This window comes from Epinephelus fuscoguttatus, linkage group LG1 (genome assembly GCF_011397635.1).
Source record: "Epinephelus fuscoguttatus linkage group LG1, E.fuscoguttatus.final_Chr_v1".
Taxonomy (NCBI): Eukaryota; Metazoa; Chordata; class Actinopteri; order Perciformes; family Serranidae; genus Epinephelus; species Epinephelus fuscoguttatus.
The window spans coordinates 49,904,419-49,924,141 of NC_064752.1; the positions used below are offsets into that span (position 1 = coordinate 49,904,419).

Sequence of the window (19,723 nt, forward strand, 5' to 3'; positions counted from 1 at the left end):
GGCCCTTTGCTCAGTCATCCCCTTTCTCTCCCCCCTTCACGCTATGCTGTCCTGTCATTAAAGGCATAAAAAGCCCAAAAAATAATCTTTTTTTTTTAAAAAAAAAAAAAAAAAAGAGTTTATTTTCTGTGATACTGTTATCTACTTGAAATTTTGACTGTGTGAGGCTTCATGCTTTGGTCCCATTGTGTTTTCTAGCAAATGCCTCCCAGTTCTTGTCATCTGCAAAAAAACCTTTTATTTCATTTTATTTCATTTTTATTTTGTTTTAAGTCAATCAATCAATCAATCAATCAATCAATCAATCAATCACTTTTATTTATAAAGCCCAATATCACAAATCACAATTTGCCTCACAGGGCTTTACAGCATACAACATCCTCAGGAAGAGCAACTGAGGAGGACGGACAGACGGACGGACAGACGTGCAATAGATGTCGTACAGACCAGATCAAATGAGAGATTAACAGTAATCCACATGACACAATGAGACAGAAAGAGAGAGAGAGAGAGAGAGAGATATGCAAGACAGACAGTAATGATAATAGCTGACAACAAGGTGAATTTTACAGGACCACTATTTAAAGCTTTTCAATAAAGTTGTTCCATAAAGTGCTTATGTCTGCCACCATTACCCTCCTCAATATGAATGAAAAACAAGTTACTTTGTTGTAATGATATTTGCAGTTAAGCAATTAAGGAGACAGTTTCCAGTCTCACATTCCTAAATGACCACGATGTGCAAGCCCCAATCAAACTCATACATAACACTTCATCTATCATTCAAAGTGCTAAAAGTTGGAAAACACATTCCTGTGTTTACTATTATGATTTGGTTTCTGCTGCAAGATTTGGTTCATCGGGTTCATCACTCCGTATACTACATTACTCACTCTCAGTACGTAAATGAATCAGTTTTTGCGTAGCTAAATATCTCATATCAGTCATCTTTTGTCCGATAAAAATATCTCACACAGCTGGAGCTTAGCAGGAAGAGACAGATGGTGATACATGCTTAGTTTGGATGTGAGTTTTATGGATATGCGATAAATTACAGTTGTGAAATTCTTCAGTGTAGTGTAGCCTACATGCAGTTGGAACAACTGTCCATGTGTAATTTTTATTTTTTTTTACTTGATAGTCTTAAATGATGTGAATGGTATACATCAGTGTTGCTGAAAAGGCTGTTTAGTCATAGGTCATGTAGGAGCATCCGTACATGTCAGGTGTATGTGAGATTTCACGTCCTCACTCCACTCCACCTTACACTGCTGTCTTCAGTGTGCTTTTTTTTCTCATACTGCTTTATTTTAACTCTGTTTACAAACTCATGGGCAGTCTGTCTCTTTGGTGAAAAGACTGCACAAGTTAATTAAGGTCTGAGACCCTGGTAAAGGTTGTTTGAGATCCCAACTTTTTGCATGGTGCTTCTTTCCTTTTTTCACTCTAAAATTGTACAAAACAAAAATAATACAGTAATCTTGCTTACAATGTTGAAAAGCATGTTTCATCTTTGGCTTTATGTCTTTTGGACATCAGTTCATCTTCTACTTTCTTAACTATTCACAGTAAATTAAATTTTGACCAGGGGTGCCCAAACTTTAGCATGCACTGTGAAGATGGATGACATAACAGCTCCCTAAAAGTTAAGCCAAACTATCTCAACCCCTGGTGGCTGGCTGTAGTATAGGTCAAATCCCACAACATCCATGTTAACAGATGGGACATGGACCTACAGCTTACATATCAAACAGATTTTTCCCAAAGATGGTTTCTGTCATTTAGATCATTCTTATTATGCTGATGTTTGTTAAAGTTTTCTTTTTTTTCTGGTAAGTTTGGTTATAACTAGAAATTCTATGTTAAAAAAGGGAAAACTGAGGTCATGATTGACAGCTGTGTATGCCAATCAGTGTGCTCGTGATTAATGGTGCTGACGGGTGTTTGGGCAGGAACTCAATACTAGTGAAGATTGCTACTGCACAGACTCTGGCTCCAATTGACATCACCAGCAAAAGATGGCAGCAGCCGTATCCAAGATATTTTGGCTTCATTTTTGTACAGTGAGAGAAAGTGGAAATGCATCGTCCATCTTTACATCCAGTCTATGGCATGTAATGTGTTAAGACTGACTTGAAAAAAATCTAAACCGATCCATTAACCTTTTGGGGTTCAATATAGAGATAGTTTTGCCAGCTGGAATGTAACATTTTTGATTCTCACAAAACTTCACTGCATCTAGTCAGATAGAGGCTGACCCCCAATCCAAGCTTGTGATTTAACAAATGTTTTATAGCAGAAACTCAATACAAGAAGAAATTCCAAGCCTTGTTATCAGCTGTAGCAATGGTAAGCAAGTTAACTTTGTGCATCCACCTTTGAGAATGTGCCACAGTCCAGTGGAGCAGAAGTGGAATTCCACGTCTGCAATTACTGAACAACAGGGTGCAAAAGAAGTTTTTGAGCTGGAGAGGAGGAACGAGTCAGGGGGAGTGGGAGAAAAGTCAGGCGAGGGTGTAAAGTTAGGAAACAACTAATAAAACACTGACTCATAACCAAAGCCATTTTTATGTCTCTGTTTACTTTATTCTAAAAGGAAACAGACAGGGGTATACTGTAAATGAGATGATACACAACACTGAGGAGGTAAATATTAAAGAAAGGAATGGCATGGTAAATAAATGCAAGCATCAAAAGGGCATTTGAACACTCAGCAAACTGGCATTCCTTAGTACAGGAGACAACAAACAGTACAGTGCATCCTTCAGAGTCAGTAATACAGTGACTCTGTCATTCACACAAATCATATTGGCACTTAACAAAATGAAATGAATGTGCTTGGTATATCCTCAATCCAGGCTACTTGGAAGCAGGCACACAGCTTATTCCAAACAGTGGCATAAGGCACTATGCTGAAGATTTATCGTCTGTATGTCTTTGTTGTTTCATAACTGGTACTGTAGAGTAGCTTCACATTCATTTTCAGAAATCCAACAATAGAAAAGGGCACACAGAACTGCTGGCAGAGGAACTTTGGACACACATCCCTCAGATGAGATGGGAGACTATAAAGAATCCATGAAGTCAAAAACATACATGTGCACAAACATGTGTTACAAGGCACTGTAGTTAAACATTATATATGTAGTAAAAAAAAAAAATAAGAAAAAAGAATAGAGTAGGTGGTATATACACCCGGGCATTTTAACATGTTATAGAAAACATACCCTGAATCACTGTCTCTCCCAAAGTCAACAAAACAGACAAGACAAGCATATCATCTTTCTCAATCACCCTATTTCAGAAAATCTACCACACATTTCTCCAACAAAGACTCATGTTAGACTTAGGTTGTTGCAATATGCTTGAAATGTTGCTGTTCATAAATTCTTTCTTTAAAGATGTCTGTCTGTTTTGAATTCCTCAGTGAGAGGGTTTTGTCTGTTGACAGAATCTAAACCATGGTAAGGCCAGAAGACTCTCCCAAACTACAAGTACTGCTCCCTTTTCTCTGGTGGGGTACTTTTAACATTTGGTCTGCAATTCAAAAGGGAAAGAAAGACATGTTTCAGTCAAAGTACAGTCACAGTGCACAAAATAAACCCAAAAGACACATTTACAAAAACACCCAGAGGTCATAGGATATAAGTGAAATCATAAATCAGCGCAACAGAACCACAAAGGGTTTCAACTCATTGTTAACTTTCAGCCAATGATGAGACAGAGAAGGGTGTTGGCGGTGTAGTAGAGGGATGAGGGGCTGAAATGGAGAAGGCCACCTCAGTTCTTAAATAGAAGATCTGAACACATATCCTTTAAGAGTCCATATTTACAGAGAAGGCTCAGAAGGTAGGGAAATGGGAGAAGACAGCACATCTTGGTCCCCATTAGAACTGATAATGTGCAGTTGTAGTGCTGAGGACAGGGGAATATTTTACTACATGAGGTCCAAATTTGGGGTCTAATAGATAACAGGAAAAAGAGGGGAAAGACAGTGGTTGGACAGTCGGGCAGTCCTCGATAAAAAGGCGGGGGCTGATCAGTCAGGGAAACTAGTTTCACTCAACAACTCTGCCCTGAATTAGAGGAGAGAAGAAGACAGTCAGAGAAGAACAGGATTAGAAGACAGGAGGGGAAATAAGAGACACATCAAGAGCTCTCAGATTCTCACAAAAGCTATGAAGTGTTAGAAAGAAAGCAGGATGTTTGATGATTATAAAGATGTTAGTAAAACGATGGAAAGTCAGTGAGAAGGAGCATGGGAGGTGATGTCAGATTCATGTTTACTGGACTAATACAAGAGTGGCATTAATCTTTTTATCTAACTTAAGGCAAAAAGGAATAACTATACTTCCCAATATGTCAAATTATTACTTTAAATGTATGTTTTCTGTTCTTTGGACAGCTTTACATGTAGTTTTGATCAGACTTCTTGTTGAGCAATCCCTATTCAAAGCACAGCTGCTAATGACAGAGTAGTGACCCTTATGCCCCCCTTTATTTAAAGGGCACAAGGAATTTTCTTTAGACCTACAACCCCCCAGTCTGACAATAACAGAACACTCAACAAATAAGTGTCTACCAAGAAGAGAGGCCATACGACTGGGAAATGGAGGGACTGGGAGCGATTCTAAGAAAAGTGAATGGCTTTATTATCTGGAACAGCTCTTTTGGAAACACAAATGAAGGCAATGTGATGTGAGAGCATCAAGCGGGAGCTCAAGAGCCAATTATGGCCCACTGTTGAGTTTTACAGCCTATAATGTGGTGCGCAGTTTTTTAACATGCTGCAGGATTGTAATTCATCCTTGTGGGGAAGTCAGTGATAGTTCTACTGCAGTAAAGTTAAATATGACATGGTTTATATTTACAGCTCTGTTTAAAGCATCATGTTAGCTTATAGTCTATTGACAAGTAATGATACTGTGCTGGTGTTTTATATCTTATAATCCTTAGTGAGATTACACCTGTGTGAGAAGTACATGAATTAGCTTAGATCTTAGACATTGGTGTAGTTATACAAGAGATTATGATATGAAGGAGCGTATGATCTGGAATGATGGTGTTAGTAAATGGAGTATAGTGATGTGTGATGAGAACCTACACTTTTTCTTAGTGCAGAATAGTGAAATGATCATTAACAGCATTCATACTCAGTCAAACTCAGCAGATACCTTTTACTAACAATTCACCTCCACTCCTGCAGTTCACACTGTGTCTTCATGCACAGCCCTCATCAAGTGATTGTTGTGAAAAACAGAACTAGATCTTTTTATGTGAGGAAGTTCCTCAGCTGTTACAAAATGGCTGCCTGAGGCCTTGATTACACAGGACAGTGAACACACTTGCTTTTTTATTGTAATTTGGGTTAGCTTAATCACACATCAGCTGTCTTCATCAGGGCCATTAGCACAATGAGACAGGGTTTTGCATTTCCATAACAACAGGGCTACCCACTTGAAGGTGTGTCTTAAACTGATGACAGCTTGTCTTGAGTGGTGACGTTTAAAAGCAGAAGGCTGATCTATAGCTGAAGTCCCGTTATTTTTGCTGCATGTGTTTTTTCATCACACAGCATGACAGGTACAAAGAAGTTTACCTGTTGAAGGTGGGCTGTTTGCAGAGGTGCAGTAAGAGCCTTTTGTCTGCAGTTCTGATTCTAACAGCTCGCTGTGAATGTTTTTGCTTTTACTCTTCCTCCCTGCAGTATTATTAGACTATGTTTACATGCACAGTAAAGTAGAGCTACGGTTAAAGCTTGACTAGGCCATTTAATTGGAACACTGTCCTTGTCCCAGTATACAAGCACAGGAAAGTAATCAATTTATTGACCAAAGTATGTCTGACTCTGCTATGATAGGTGGCTCCTTTCAGCTTGTTAGTATTGGACCCTTTTCAGTTGACATATTACGTCACAGACCAAACAATCAACAAACAAGTTACCTATGGTTAGCAAGCGGCAAACCACGGTGGACAATTTTTCAGCTCTGTACATTTTGTCTGTCCAAAAATGCATAGCTCTGGATGTAGATTTCGTCATGTTGTTACTGGCTTCTTCTTCTGTTACACATGCAGAGCGCCTATGCCAGTGTGGGTCCGATTGACTGTATACATGCAGGAGTAATTTGACTCCCAAACACATTATCTGAGTGTGTTAGTCTGTCTTTGAGAAACTTGATTTAGTCAGACTAACATGATAAATCAATTTTCTCTGATGTCATGTAAACGCACTCAGTGTTATTTGGTCCACCTGTGGTCTAAATTTTGCCATAAAGCCTGATCAAACCTGCAGATGGTGGGACAATTTTGAGAGTGTTGATGGTGTCGATGAGTCTAGGACATTGCTCTGCAGCTGTGGCTCAAAGGTAGAGGGGGTGGTCCAACAATCGGAAGATCAGCGGTTCGATCCCTAGCTCCTCCAGTCTGCATGTCGAGGTATCCTTGAGCAAGATACTGAACCCCAAATTGCATCGCTGTGTGTGTATTTAAAAACTGAGTACCAGGTGGCACCTCATATGGTAACCTTGGTCACCAGTGTATGAATGGGTGAATGTGACTCATAGGCCTCTAGTTTCGCAGACCGGACAAGGCCAACTGGGCCAACTGGCCAACTGGGTGTGGTCAGGCAGATTTTGCAAGTTTGGCACACCGTGTGCCCTGGTGCAGCTACTCCTCTTTCCCACCTCTGTTCCTCCTACCTGCGCAAGTCGGAAAGAGGGAGGAGAGAATGCGTGGAGTGGGTTTTACACATCCGATTCGCGTCACACCAATCAAATGAGCCCCTCTCCTCGCCCTTAAATGCGCCGTGCGAAGGCGTAATGAGAGTTTACTCAATTCGCCATGGCAGAAGAGAGCAGCAGCATCAGACGGCCAAACTTCTCCCAGGAGTAAAGCCAAACTTCCACTTACATCGGCTGCGCTCCGCCTGCGCTGATGGTAGACCTGGTTTCAGCTGGCAAGCTTTTAGCGCACCTTCGGCGAAGCCTTTTGGCACGAAACTGTCACTGTTCCAAGCTGGATCTGTCGACACCTCCCCCTGCTGCGCCGCCACACCCATCTCAGTACACCTCGGTCTGCCAAACTACCAAACTGAGCATGCCTCGGGTTGCACTGCTCGAAACTAGTTCTGCGCAGGGTTTGCCACCCTGCACCGCGCCGGGAAATTAGAGGCCATAGTGTAAAAAGAGCTTTGAGTGGTCGGATGAATAGAAAGGCGCTATACAGTACAAAATGCAGGTCCATTTACTATTACTTGTATCTTTGAGCAAGCTCCTTCATCCATATATCAAAGGTGAATTATTGGTGAAGAGATCTCTAGTAGGTGTTTTGAAAAAGGTAGGTTGTACACTTTATTACTTTGCAATTAGGGGAGGCTGGGCAAGACAGCTAATGCCAGCAGGTTTTTGCAGTCGTTGCTGCTTTCTAGTGTGTACAATAATGTAATGTAAAATGAAATTCCTGCAGACAGATTTATTTCTTTTTTAACCAAAGGGGGGAAATGTCAGTTTTTGTATACATGTCGACAGGGCCTTAGACCTCTGTATGGCTAAACTTCTAGCTGGGCCTGGTCTCCATTTTTTGCTTTAGAATGGGCTCCTCAAACTTTTCATCAAGCACATTTAGACAGTTCATTTTATCTTGCTCACTTTCTTGTACATCATTCTTCTTTTTTTGCTTCATGCAAGGTACAGTACTGTTAAGTGTATAGTTGCACCACAGTAGGCTAGAACTAACTCTGAGAGCTCCTCTGCCTAGTCCCTCTCTTGCGCTCTGTTACCTGCAGCTGTTCCTAAAGTTTGAGCAGAAGAAATCAGTGTCCTCTGTGATCAAAGTCTAACTGACCCATTCTCTTGGGTGACATTGTACAAGTAATCCTCTGTTTCTGCCGCAAGAGCACAGGAAGCTGCTCTGTAACTTCTAAGTTTTTGCACAGTGATTTAGGACTCTCCCCTTTCACAACAAAAGTGCAGTACTAGTATTTTTAGCTCCATGTCCGTTCTCTCTGGGTATCTGCTGTGATACACCTTACATTTTGCCCTTTGGTGTTTTGATTTGTTTCCTTTTCTATTGTACTTTAAAGTGGATGACTCAGAGTGAGTGGTAATGATTTTTGGGGTCAGACTGATCAGCTGCACTCATTTCAAATAGATAAAATAATGGCGCTAATGGCCTTTATACACTCAGGGTGTTTTTTTGTTTTTTTTTGTTTTTGTGCACGTGTGATTAATTCACACCTGACTATATTTTTTTCAAATTGTTGTTTCTGTCATGAGAACTCTGATAAAGGGAAATATCACATGACGAAACAGTGACAGAATTTTTTAAAAAAAATCAGAAAAAGGTCAATTTTTCTGAGCTTTTGCACCACCAATAAAGGCATCAATCAATCATGTTGCGCCTGTACCTTTCAGGATTATATAACAACAACACGGAGGCTCTGTAGTCTGAACCAAGATGGCAAACTCATACCAGTGAATACCAGATTCACTCCCTCTGTTCTTACCTTTCACAGTAAAAGCCCTTGACATGTACGATGCAACTGTTAACCAGAGGGAACTCAAATCCATTCAGTATTTGGCATAAAGGAAACAAGATAAAATAACTTACAGTAGCTTAGGCTTTACAACAACCTACCATAGACAGAATGCCAGATGCTGCTCTGGGTCGATAGAATCCAAGTAGTTGTCACAAATTGCCATTGCTGCCCTTATGAATAGTTTTGTTGAAAAATATATGCACGCAAGTATTTTGCATTTTCCTGTTATTTGTCATGGCCCTGGTATGTAAAGGTCTTACGGCACATGGGAGGTTTCCATTCACAACTGCAAGCACTATGTCATTATATAAGTAAGCTGGACGATTGACATGAAATGTAAGTTGTCTGCTCACAATTAATTTATTAAAGTTGGCAGTCTTTTTAGCCACCAAGATACATGCAACTGGTGGATAATGTGTTGTGAGAAATATCGTGTGAGTACCTGCGTCTGCACGTGTATGCCAGTGTTTAAATATTACATCACTGTGATAATGGCGTGTATGTACACATGATAGTCTTGTTTTGTTTTAGCAGATATAATTTGAGGATAAAGGGGGGTTCTGCCAAGTGTGTCCGATGCTCTCTGTTTGAGTGGTTGCTGGAAGGGGGTGGGGTTTACACGTACTCCCTTGCTGTGGAAGGCTGTGATTGGCGATAATATTGCTGCCCTCGCATATCTTCTTTAGAGCAGGAGCAACACAGCAAGGAGCCCCCCAGGACCGTCAGACTGGCTGCCGCCCAGCCCACAAACAGGGCTGAGCCGAACTCATACCTGTGGAAGAAAGACAGAGAAAAAGATTGTTGAGAGGACAAGGCTGTGAGTCTCAGAGATCTGACTGTTTCCACTGCCATCAAGATGTTTTTATCATTAGCTCTAACTCATTAGAAATCAAAAACAAGACTTGGAAATATCAAAGAATATTAAACACAGTAGCCTGTATGGAAGATATTATACTTTTACTTAAAAACCTGATGTCTGTGAGAGTGTGACACTGCCTGTCTCGAGATCTTTCCCTTGCCACCTCTGTACTTCCACAGTTTTAATAGGCCCACCTCTGAGGGACGGCAAAGCAGACCCCCAGGAACTGTGCTGAGCTTTGCAGCTGAATTTCGCAGTGACCAAACTTTGGAATTACAAAATCTAAGTCTGTCACATAATGCCATGGGCCCCAAAATGATTTTTTCCCATAGACATACATTGTGAAAGAGATGTCCGAAAATCAGTGTTTTTTTTTTTTTTTTGAGATTTACAAAATGACTCGATTTACAATCAGGATTTGATTCATTTGGTCTGACAACATTTGGAAAGTGTGTGCCATATGTTTTATCCCCTTTCAAGTTAGTGGTAAATATCATTGTTTTCCAATGATGTGGAAGCAGGGCATTTCATACATGGAAGTTGAATGTGCTTCATGCACCACCGAGCAACTTTTATAACAAAAGGGTTCCCGTCTCCAATGCTGTATCCACTTCCCTTTATACATATATCATATGGGTCAAAGGCACCTCCAAAATCAGATAGGCCTAACCTTTTATGTCGTAGTCTTCATCTTCATCTCACTACATGCTAAAATGGAAAGTAGCTTACGCTGGCATGGATAAAAATAATTTTATTTTATGGTAGGAAACACATTCAGGAGTAAAATTTAAAAAAAATAAATCCATTTAAAAAAAAAAAAAAAAAAAAGGATACTGTTTTGCTGTTTTAGATAGCTACTACCAAAACAATGATGTTGGCATCATGATGATGATGTTAGCAGCTAAAGCAAGCATTGTTTACCAAGCATAACATTAATTGTCAACGGTTAGCCACTGATGTAAGACATTTCTATCAACAGTAAGTAGGAACTCTTAGCAGCTACAGCTGGACAGTTATCAACCTTAATGTTAGCTGCTAAAACTAGTCATAAGTCAAAATCAGTAAGTGTCACAATTAGAAAGTGCTAGCAACTGAAGCTAGCCATATTTATAAGTCACAATTAGAAAGCATTAGCAGCTAAAGCTAATTATGTTCATAACTCAAAGTTAAAAAGTGTTAGCAGTGGGGCGTCGGTGGCTTAGTGGAGAGAGCAGGCACACCATGTACAAGGCTGCTGCTGCAGTGGCTGGTGTTCAACTCCAGCCTGTGGCCCTTTGCTGCATGTCATTCCCTCTCGCTCTCTTCCCCCTCTCTCCCCCCTTCACACTTAGCTGTCCTATCTATAAAGGCAAAAATGCCCCAAAAAATATCTTTAAAAAAAGTGCTAGCAGTTATAAGCATGTTTAAAAGTTACAGTGAGAAAGTGTTGGCACCTAAAGCTAGCCATGTTGCTCAGTCACAATTATAAAGTGTTAGCAGCTAAAGCTAGTCATGTTTATAAGTCATAATTAGAAAGTGTTAGCAGCTAAAGCTAGCCATGTTTATAAGTCACAATTATAAAGTGTTATCAGCTAAAGCTAGCCATGTTTATAAGTCACAGTTGAAAAGCATGAACAGCTAGAGGTAGCTATATTTATAAGACAAAAAGAACATGTTGGCAGCTAAAGCTAGCCGTGTTTATTACCAACACTTCAACAACAGGAAACACTTTACAGTTTTGCTCTCAGTTTGTTGTTCCTGCCTCTAAAAGGATCCTGGTCCTCATGTATTACTTTCCAATAGTCCTTTAACTCTCAAGATGAATTCTGCAGCACTGAACATCTATGACGTTTGAACTCAAGTGTTAGGGCCCTATTTAGATGGTCTAAAGCGGACGGCGGACGGCACATAATCCATGTCGCAAGTGTCATTACTATTTAGATGCCGGCGCAGTTGTCATTTTCACACCCTGCGCCCTCTTCGTCTAACTAGCAAATGAACTTGCGCTTCTCTGGGTGTGTTGGTCTAAAAATGAGGAGTGGTCAGGCGCAGTCATGGCGCATTGCTAGTTAGATGACGGGAAAAGCAAATGCGCCAGTGACCAACAAAAACCTGGTCTAAAGTCAACGGTGCAATATTTCGCTGTTAAACAAGTTAGTAATATGCGTCTCTAGGCGGGTGCACAATGCACGGAGCAGCCACACATATGCAAAAGATAACAAATAAAAATATGATTACAATGTGAAAGGTTATTATTGTGCACATTAAAATATTTATCAGAAACACGTCTTAATGGTCAGTCATTAATCAGAACAATCTAATCGCAGTAATAATGATCATCATAATCCGGGAGGTCCAAGCTAGCAGTGACCGAATATACGGAACTGTGAGCAGACATCCACGGGCTGATGATGCATAGCCTGTAAAATGAACTTGTCTTTCCCAAATGAATTGTGATCATTTTGGCATGTAAATCACAAAATCAAAGATGTGAAAACGTTTGATAAACTTTATTTTGACATAAACACAACAATAACCAGCTTCTGTGAACTAAAAATGTAAACTTAGAGCCACGTACAAATGTAGCTATATTTAAAAAAAAAAACTTTTAAAACGTAAAACTGAAGATCATCTTGTCAGGAGGAGGAGGAGGATGCACAGCGGCCGCACAGCCCGCTGCACAGCCGGGGGCACCCAGGGGAAGCTCCGCAGCCCGCGCGCAGCCAACCAGATGGGCCCGGGTGCAGCCATGGGACCAGCCCTTCCTGCACCTTCAGGCGGGGGGGTTCAGGATGCCGGAGAGGAAGATGGGCTCTCTAACCTCCGGGTTAAAATAAAATTGAATAACTTACAATTTGTTGACAGGGTTTCTCCCGTGCGTGCGCGCTCTCTCTTTCTCTCTTGCAGTCTCACTCTGTTTCTTTTCTTTTGACTTTTCTAAGATGACAGATGCTGAATATATACTCCCTATCTGATGCTGTGGCTGTTTGTGGCTGGCTGAGAGGGATGTGAACTTATTAGATTGCAGCTGTGTTAATCAAATCAGGTTGGGTTTCCATTACGCGTGCCAAACGGTGCCAATCCCCTTTGATCTCACATCAGATGTAACGGGACAGTCGATATAGAGATACATTTATCGTCTCCTCAGCTGTAAAATCCTCACTCTTTCCAGTTGGAAAGAGTGCACGCTGTCCGCTGTCCGCCGTCCGCTTTAGACCATCTAAATAGGGCCCTTAAACTGCTGTAACAACACAGCATTGATTTAGGCTAGATGCATTTGGCCCACTGCTTGTCACTAGTATCAATATTAGGGCAAGGGATGGAAATTAATTTAAATGTAAAACAGCTGTTACATATCCAGCTTCAGATTGGTTGTACAATATGAGCTACAGCAAAAGTTGTGAAATATGTCAATGAACAAGATAAAAAGAGAGTGGGTCAGCAAGCCATAGAGAGGAATAACACATCAGACAATACAATTTCAACAGATCACTATTAGGCTACTTTGGAGGCAGACAACATCTTCAGTTTCTCTTTTCTACCCCTGCACAATCAATCTCTTTTCACTAACAATTCAAACAAACATCAAACACTTTGTTGTCTCATTATATGGATAATGACTCAAATGAAGCAGAACTTTTATAATTTTGTATAATGTGCCTACCTGAATACCTTTGGTTATTCAGATGCAGTAGAAAGACAACTTTAATGAAGAGGGTTTTGTTCAAAGGCTCAATCACTCTTGGATTTGTCACAAGGCATGGTAAACACAATAATGTGTTTACATAGCAGTACCCAGTATTCCATTTTCCACACAATTCCACACAAATAAACAGAGATTAACCAATTAGATTGTGTCGTGTTGACCCTGTGACAAAACCTCCAATGGATAATTTGATGGTTGGATTATGGAATGAAACCGGCAACATTTGCCCAGTGCCTCAAAACAGTTCCATACAAAATAGCCTGTATACAAAAAAATCCCTTTTGTCAGCCAGTTTAAATAATTTTGACAGTAAGCATTTCAATGGCACATATACATGCTGAATAAAATGTGTCCCATTTGCCATCAGTTTATTCTTATCTTTATTCTAGTGCGCATGCGCCCGCGCGTGCAGCCTGTTGCAGTCGCTCCTGCTCGTTTTTCTCAGTTTTCTTACTTTTTTTGCTTTATTAAGTTTGGTATTTGTGCTTGCTTTTTGTGATTGTAATTTTGAAACTGCGCCCTCTCAAAACATGCTGACTGAGAGAGTTGTACTCGTTTTCCTCACCCTGGAATTACTTATTTCATTCGGACCCGGCACCATTGCGCAACAACTTCATGGCCGCATTGTTTACTCCAGAGATCAGCTGATCGCGCTGAGGCCGGCTGGCTTGGCGGCCGGAACATCGGAGATACCAGCTGAACTGTGGAGGAAAACACACAGAGGATGCAGGGGAGGAAGTAAACAGCGGCGGAAAAAAGCAGGGTTGAGACAACGGAGGCTTATGGAGAAGAGAAGATATAAGCCGTGTCTCCCCTCTCTCATCATGGGCAACGTGAGGTCACTGGCAAATAAGATGGACGAGCTGACAGCGGTTGCCAAAAGTCAGAAGGAGTACCAGGAATGTAGTCTTATGTGCTTCACTGAGACATGGCTTCACTAGGACATTCCCGACAACAACGTCTCCATCAGCGGCTTCCAGACTGTTCGGGCCAACCGGGACTGCACCGAGAGCGGTAAGTGCAAAGGAGGGGGGCTTGCTGTTCTAGTAAATAACCGCTGGTGCAGTCCTGACCATATTTCTATTAAAGAACGAATCTGTTGCCCGGACATTGAACTGTTTGCTGTTGGACTCAGGCCGTATTATTTGCCCAGGGAGTTTTCACATGCCATTATTGTGACTGTTTACATCCCCCCCTCTGCCAACCCGACGTCAGCATGTGACGTCATTCACTCCGCCATAGCCCGCCTGCAGACTAAACACCCGAGTGCCTTCATAGCTATCTCGGGTGACTTCAACCATGTCACCATGGCAACAACATTACCCACATTCACACAGTATGTGAGCTGCCCTACCAGAGAGGAGAGGACACTGGACTTGCTGTATGCAAACGCCAAAGATGCATACAGCTGCTCTCCCCTCCCCCCTCTGGGTAGGTCAGACCACAACCTGGTGCACCTCAACCCCTGCTATGTACCACTAGTCAAGAGCCAGCCTGCGACCATGAGGACAGTGAGGAGAAGGTCGGAGGAGGCTTATGAGTCACTGCAGGGCTGTTTTGGTGCGACAGACTGGCAGGCACTCTGTGAGCCACATGGGGAGGACATCGACGGGCTCACAGAATGCATCACGGATTACATCAGCTTCTGTGTGGACTCCACTGTCCCAGCCAGGACTGTCCATTGTTACCCAAATAACAAACCGTGGGTAACAAAGGACATCAAAGCCATCCTAAATGCAAAGAAGAGGGCCTTCAGAGCTGGGGACAGGAGGAGGTGAGAACAATACAGGGGGAGCTGAAGATGAAGATAAGGGAGGCTAAGGAGAGGTACAGGAGGAAGCTGGAGAGGAAACTCCAGCAGAACAACATGAGAGAGGTCTGGAGTGGAATGAGGACCATTACTGGCTTCAGGACCAACAACCACAGAGGAGTTGAAGGCAGCGTGGACAGGGCCAATGAATTGAATCTGTTTTTTAACAGTAAACTTAGAGCCCCCCCCCCACCCCCCAACCATCTCCCACTCCACCCTCTTCCCCCACTCCTCCCTCTCACACCTCAACACCCTCCTGCTTGACCCCCCCTCCTCCTCCTCCTCCTCCTCACACCTCCTCCCCCCATGGTCACACTGACTGCTCTCTCCATCATGAGGACTACACCCCTCCCCCACGTGTCGTCACCTCCACGATGTGCTTCACTGCTGACCATGTGAGAAGACAGCTGATGAGACTCCACTCAAATAAGGCTGCAGGCCCTGATGGTGTCAGCCCCAGGGTGCTCAAAGCCTGTGCCCCCCAGCTATGTGGAGTACTTCAGCATGTCTTCAACATGAGCCTGAGTCTCCAGAGGGTCCCCTTGCTGTGGAAGACATCCTGCCTCGTTCCTGTGCCAAAGATGTCACGTCCCAGTGGCTCCAAGGACTGCAGACCCGCGGCATTGACCTCCCACATCATGAAGACCCTGGAGAGACTTGTCTTGGAGCAGCTCCGGCCCATGGTCAAGCCACTTTTGGACCCCCTCCAGTTCGCCTATCAGCCCCGACTTGGAGTTGAGGACGCCATCATCTACCTGCTCAACCGTGTCTACACCCATCTGGATAAGCCAGTGAGCACTGTGAGGGTCATGTTTTTTGACTTCTCTAGTGCGTTCAACACCATACGTCCAGCTCTACTGGGTGACAAGCTGACAGCAATGCAGGTGGATGCCCCCCTGGTGTCCTGGATTGTAGACTACTTGACTGGCAGACACAGTATGTGCGCTTGCAACACTGTGTGTCAGACAGAGTGGTCAGCAATACTGGGGCCCGCAGGGGACTGTCCTCTCTCCTTCCTCTTCACCCTCTACACCACGGACTTCAGCTATCGCACTGAGACCTGCCATCTTCAGAAGTTTTCTGATGACTCTGCTATAGTTGGATGTATCACCAAGGGTGATGAGGATGAGTACAGGGCTGTTGTGGATAACTTTGTCACATGGTGTGAGCAGAACCATCTGCAGCTCAACGTGGCAAAGACAAAGGAACTGGCGGTGGATCTGAGGAGGACCAAGACACCGGTGACCCCTGTTTCCATCTTGGGGGTCAGTGTGGACACTGTAGAGGACTATAAGTACCTGGGGGTACACATTGACAATAAACTGGACTGGGTTAAGAACACTAATGCTCTCTACAGGAAGGGCCAGAGCTGTCTCTATTTTCTGAGGCGACTGAGGTCCTTCAATATCTGCCGGACTATGCTCAGGATTTTCTATGAGTCTGTGGTGGCCAGTGCTATCCTCTATGCTGTTGTGTGCTGGGGCAGCAGGCTGAGGGTGGCGGACGCCAACAGACTCAACAAACTGATCCGCAAGGCCAGTGACGTCGTGGGAATGGAGTGTGACTCTCTGATGGTGGTGTCAGAGAGGAGGATGCTGTCTAAGCTACGAACTATCTTGGACAATGTCTCACACCCACTCCACCATGTGCTGGTCAGGCACAGGAGTACTTTCAGTGGGAGACTCATACCACCAAGATGTACCACTGAGCGCCACAGGAAATCATTCCTGCCTGTGGCCATCAAACTGTACAACTCCTCCCTCTGAGTGGCCCTGTGACTATTTCACCCACTGCAATAATTTAATCTAACTTGTGCAATAACCCCATTCACCCTGACTGTATATATTTTGTTTGTGTAAATAATCTTGTTCAGTTTACAATATATATATATATATATATATATATATATATATATATATATTTATTTAAGTTTATGTTTGTTAATAATTCCTGTTTATTTAACTCTATATTTGTTAATACTAATGTTTAAATTTCTTATATTTTCACGTATCTTTCCTCTCTTGCAAGGAGCACCTGTAATATAAACAATTTCCCCTCGGGGATCAATAAAGTATTTCTGATTCTGATTCTGATTCTGATCAGTTAGCCTATTAACAAGGCTCCCGTGCTTGACATAGAAAATTCCCTTTTCCCTCATTTCTGAGACCATTTTAGGGGCCACAGCATTCTGATCTAAAGAAAGGGATAGTATGCATACATAATCTCCTGTCTGAGTCAAATTGTTGAGCTATAGAGTTTGTCAGCAGTTCTTTTTTTATACCTGGCATTGGGCGGTGTATTTGGGTTGAAGAACTGATAGGACACCTGAGTGGCATACCAGGACACAGACACCAGCGTACATAGACCTGTGGAGGGAGAAAAGATTAATAAGGGTGCATTAGTCCTCTGAATCAGTAAGGCCTGCAAGCATTCACTGCAGTTAAAACAACACACAGATGAATTGGGGAATCCTTATTCAGTTAATTTTGTCCCCTAGGCTTGTGGTTTATGTCTGAGGTCAGTAACTAATGCCTCTAAAATGACCACTTCCTGTTTACGGCAGGGACTCTAATTACAGTGAAGACTCCCAGTGAGAGATTCAGGCTAGAAAAATACCAGACTACTCTTGCTAAATGCAGTCATTGCAGGAGATAGCCTACTGCAGTTTATTATTGTTTGAAAGAGCATATACAGAACACAACAGAAATCCCACCTGCAAGCAGGAAGAGAACTCCTCCAGTCACGGCGATGCGAGTTTTGGTAGCTGGATTATTATCGCCCACCTTGGTGCACTTCATGCCCACCACGCTGACGATGATGGCGATAAAACCCAGCAGTACTGACACTACCATAAGGGCCCGACATGTCTGGATGTGGACTAGATTAAGAAAAGGAAAGGAGACAGGGATTGCAGAGGGGACCACAGAATGGTGAAGAGATACAATAGAAGATATATATGGAAGAAAGGTAGGAGAGAAATAAAAGAGGAGGAGGAAAGAAAGTGGTGAGGAGATAGGAAAACAAATAGATTCTTTTAGTTCATCACTTGGAATAAAACACACATTTCTGGACATTGAAGTGATGATTATAATGGAATGAAGCAACACACGCCATGCAGGGCTGAGGGGAGACCACATGCATTTCTGACAGAAAGCTCATTAGGAAGATTTTACCACTGCCCTTTTTTCCAGCAGGGTATTTCTATTTTTTTCTTTTCCAGAGGTGAGTTTCTCAGCCAAGCTCTGAGACCTTAAATGATCCTGTAAATCTTCTCCAGTGTGGTTTTGCCTTCTCAAAAATCTAATGTGCTGCCCACACAGGCCTCAACACACATAACTTAGTAGGAGGAACATATTTGCACATATTTACACACACACACTCACTCACTCACACACACAGACACACAGACACACACACACACACACACACACACACAAATATATATGTAGAAATACACAATATCTGCACACACACACAATTACTGTAGGTGGAATAACCACAGATGAAACACACAACTCTCCCTCTCACACAGAGCAGCTGTAGGAGGGCCTGCTTTACATGTTTCACACAGTGGGATTAGTGTGGCTTTGTCACAAAGCAAGATTGTTTTCACGGGGTTGTCGCCAGAGCGATCAGACATTGCTGCCTCAAACACAGCCACTCACAAACATGTTAACGCAAAGCAATGCTAAGCACTTAATGATACTGTCAAAGTACTGATGTAGTGTGTCTTGTTTACATCAAGCGTGGGGACTGTTGAAATCCCAGTAGCGGCGGAAAACATGTAAAGTCCTACACCTTGATTCTGATGACTAATGCTGACTAATGTGGTTTTTAATGTAAACTTAACAGGGCCTTTCATACAGGTTTATCAGCCATGACTCAGGCATTAGCTTCAAATAACAAGGACTTGAAGTGTTAGTGTTTATACATCACAGAAGAGACGCAAGAATGAAATTACACCAAAGCCACAAGCACAACATCACTGAACAGGTGAAGGTCAAGACAGGTCCCCTCACTAGATTTATTCCAGGGGTGGGTTTTGTTTTTTTTTTTTTTTCAAACTATATTTTTCAAAGTCAGGAACGGACTTTTAAGTTCAGTTAGATTGAATGGGATCAATAAAATAGAACAGAATAGGTTGACAATAGTTTTGCTTTTATCTCGAGCTTTCAGTCACATTTCACTGTCCTAAAAACTATCAAACTTAAAAACTAAGCTATCAAGAGAACCTTCAGTGACATTTTTTTGTAAAATCTACTGTTCCCTGGTCAAGAATTGACTGGTCTGCTTCACTAGAATAGAAAAGAACAGAATAGATTACCAAAAAACAAACAAACAGTGTGCTTCCAAATGTGTCTTCTTTTTTTCTGGAGCTTTCAAATGCATCTCATTATCTTCAAAGCTAGAGTAAAAACCTAGTAAGTAGATCTCAAGTAAAACATTTTATTTCAGAAAACTCTTTCCAGGGTCAAGAATGAACTTGTGTATTCTACTAAAATAGATTGACCTAAACAAACAAATAAAAAAAACATAAATTAAGTGACAAATGTTACTTATTTTCTGGAGTTTTCAAAGCTCCAGAAAAAAAACATTAAGTGGACCTTGAGTTAAGATTTTTATTTCAGACAACCATTTCCAGAATAGTAGAATAGTTTGACAAAGAAAAAAAAAAAAAAAAAAAAACTTAACTCATGGCCCATCTACTAACTTCTTCCACTCTCTTAAGTTCTAGAAAAAATCTCGTCAAGCTATTATTTCCAATATCAGGAATATAATTAGATTTGAAGAGAGCAGAATAAATGGTTTAGCTTTTTCCAGAGCTTTCACTCA

General features: G+C 42.1%; 1 protein-coding gene across 3 annotated transcripts in view; it reads right to left on the minus strand.

Annotated features, from left to right (window-relative positions):
• Positions 1-573: 573 nt before the first annotated feature.
• cldn19 (claudin 19) overlaps positions 574-19,723 on the minus strand; it is a 39,706-nt gene continuing 20,556 nt past the window's right edge. Inside the window, exons 2-5 of one of the 3 annotated variants that reach the window (XM_049571823.1) lie at positions 17,604-17,768; positions 17,172-17,256; positions 9,162-9,308; positions 574-3,537 (exon numbers count right to left, since the gene is read on the minus strand). In XM_049571823.1, coding sequence (XP_049427780.1) covers positions 3,489-3,537; positions 9,162-9,308; positions 17,172-17,256; positions 17,604-17,768 — 446 coding nt within the window. In that variant the 3' untranslated portion in view covers positions 574-3,488. Of the gene's footprint in view, positions 4,077-8,634; positions 9,309-17,171; positions 17,257-17,603; positions 17,769-19,723 lie in introns of all 3 variants that reach the window. The other 2 variants (XM_049571832.1, XR_007448955.1) reach the window with 2 other exon arrangements.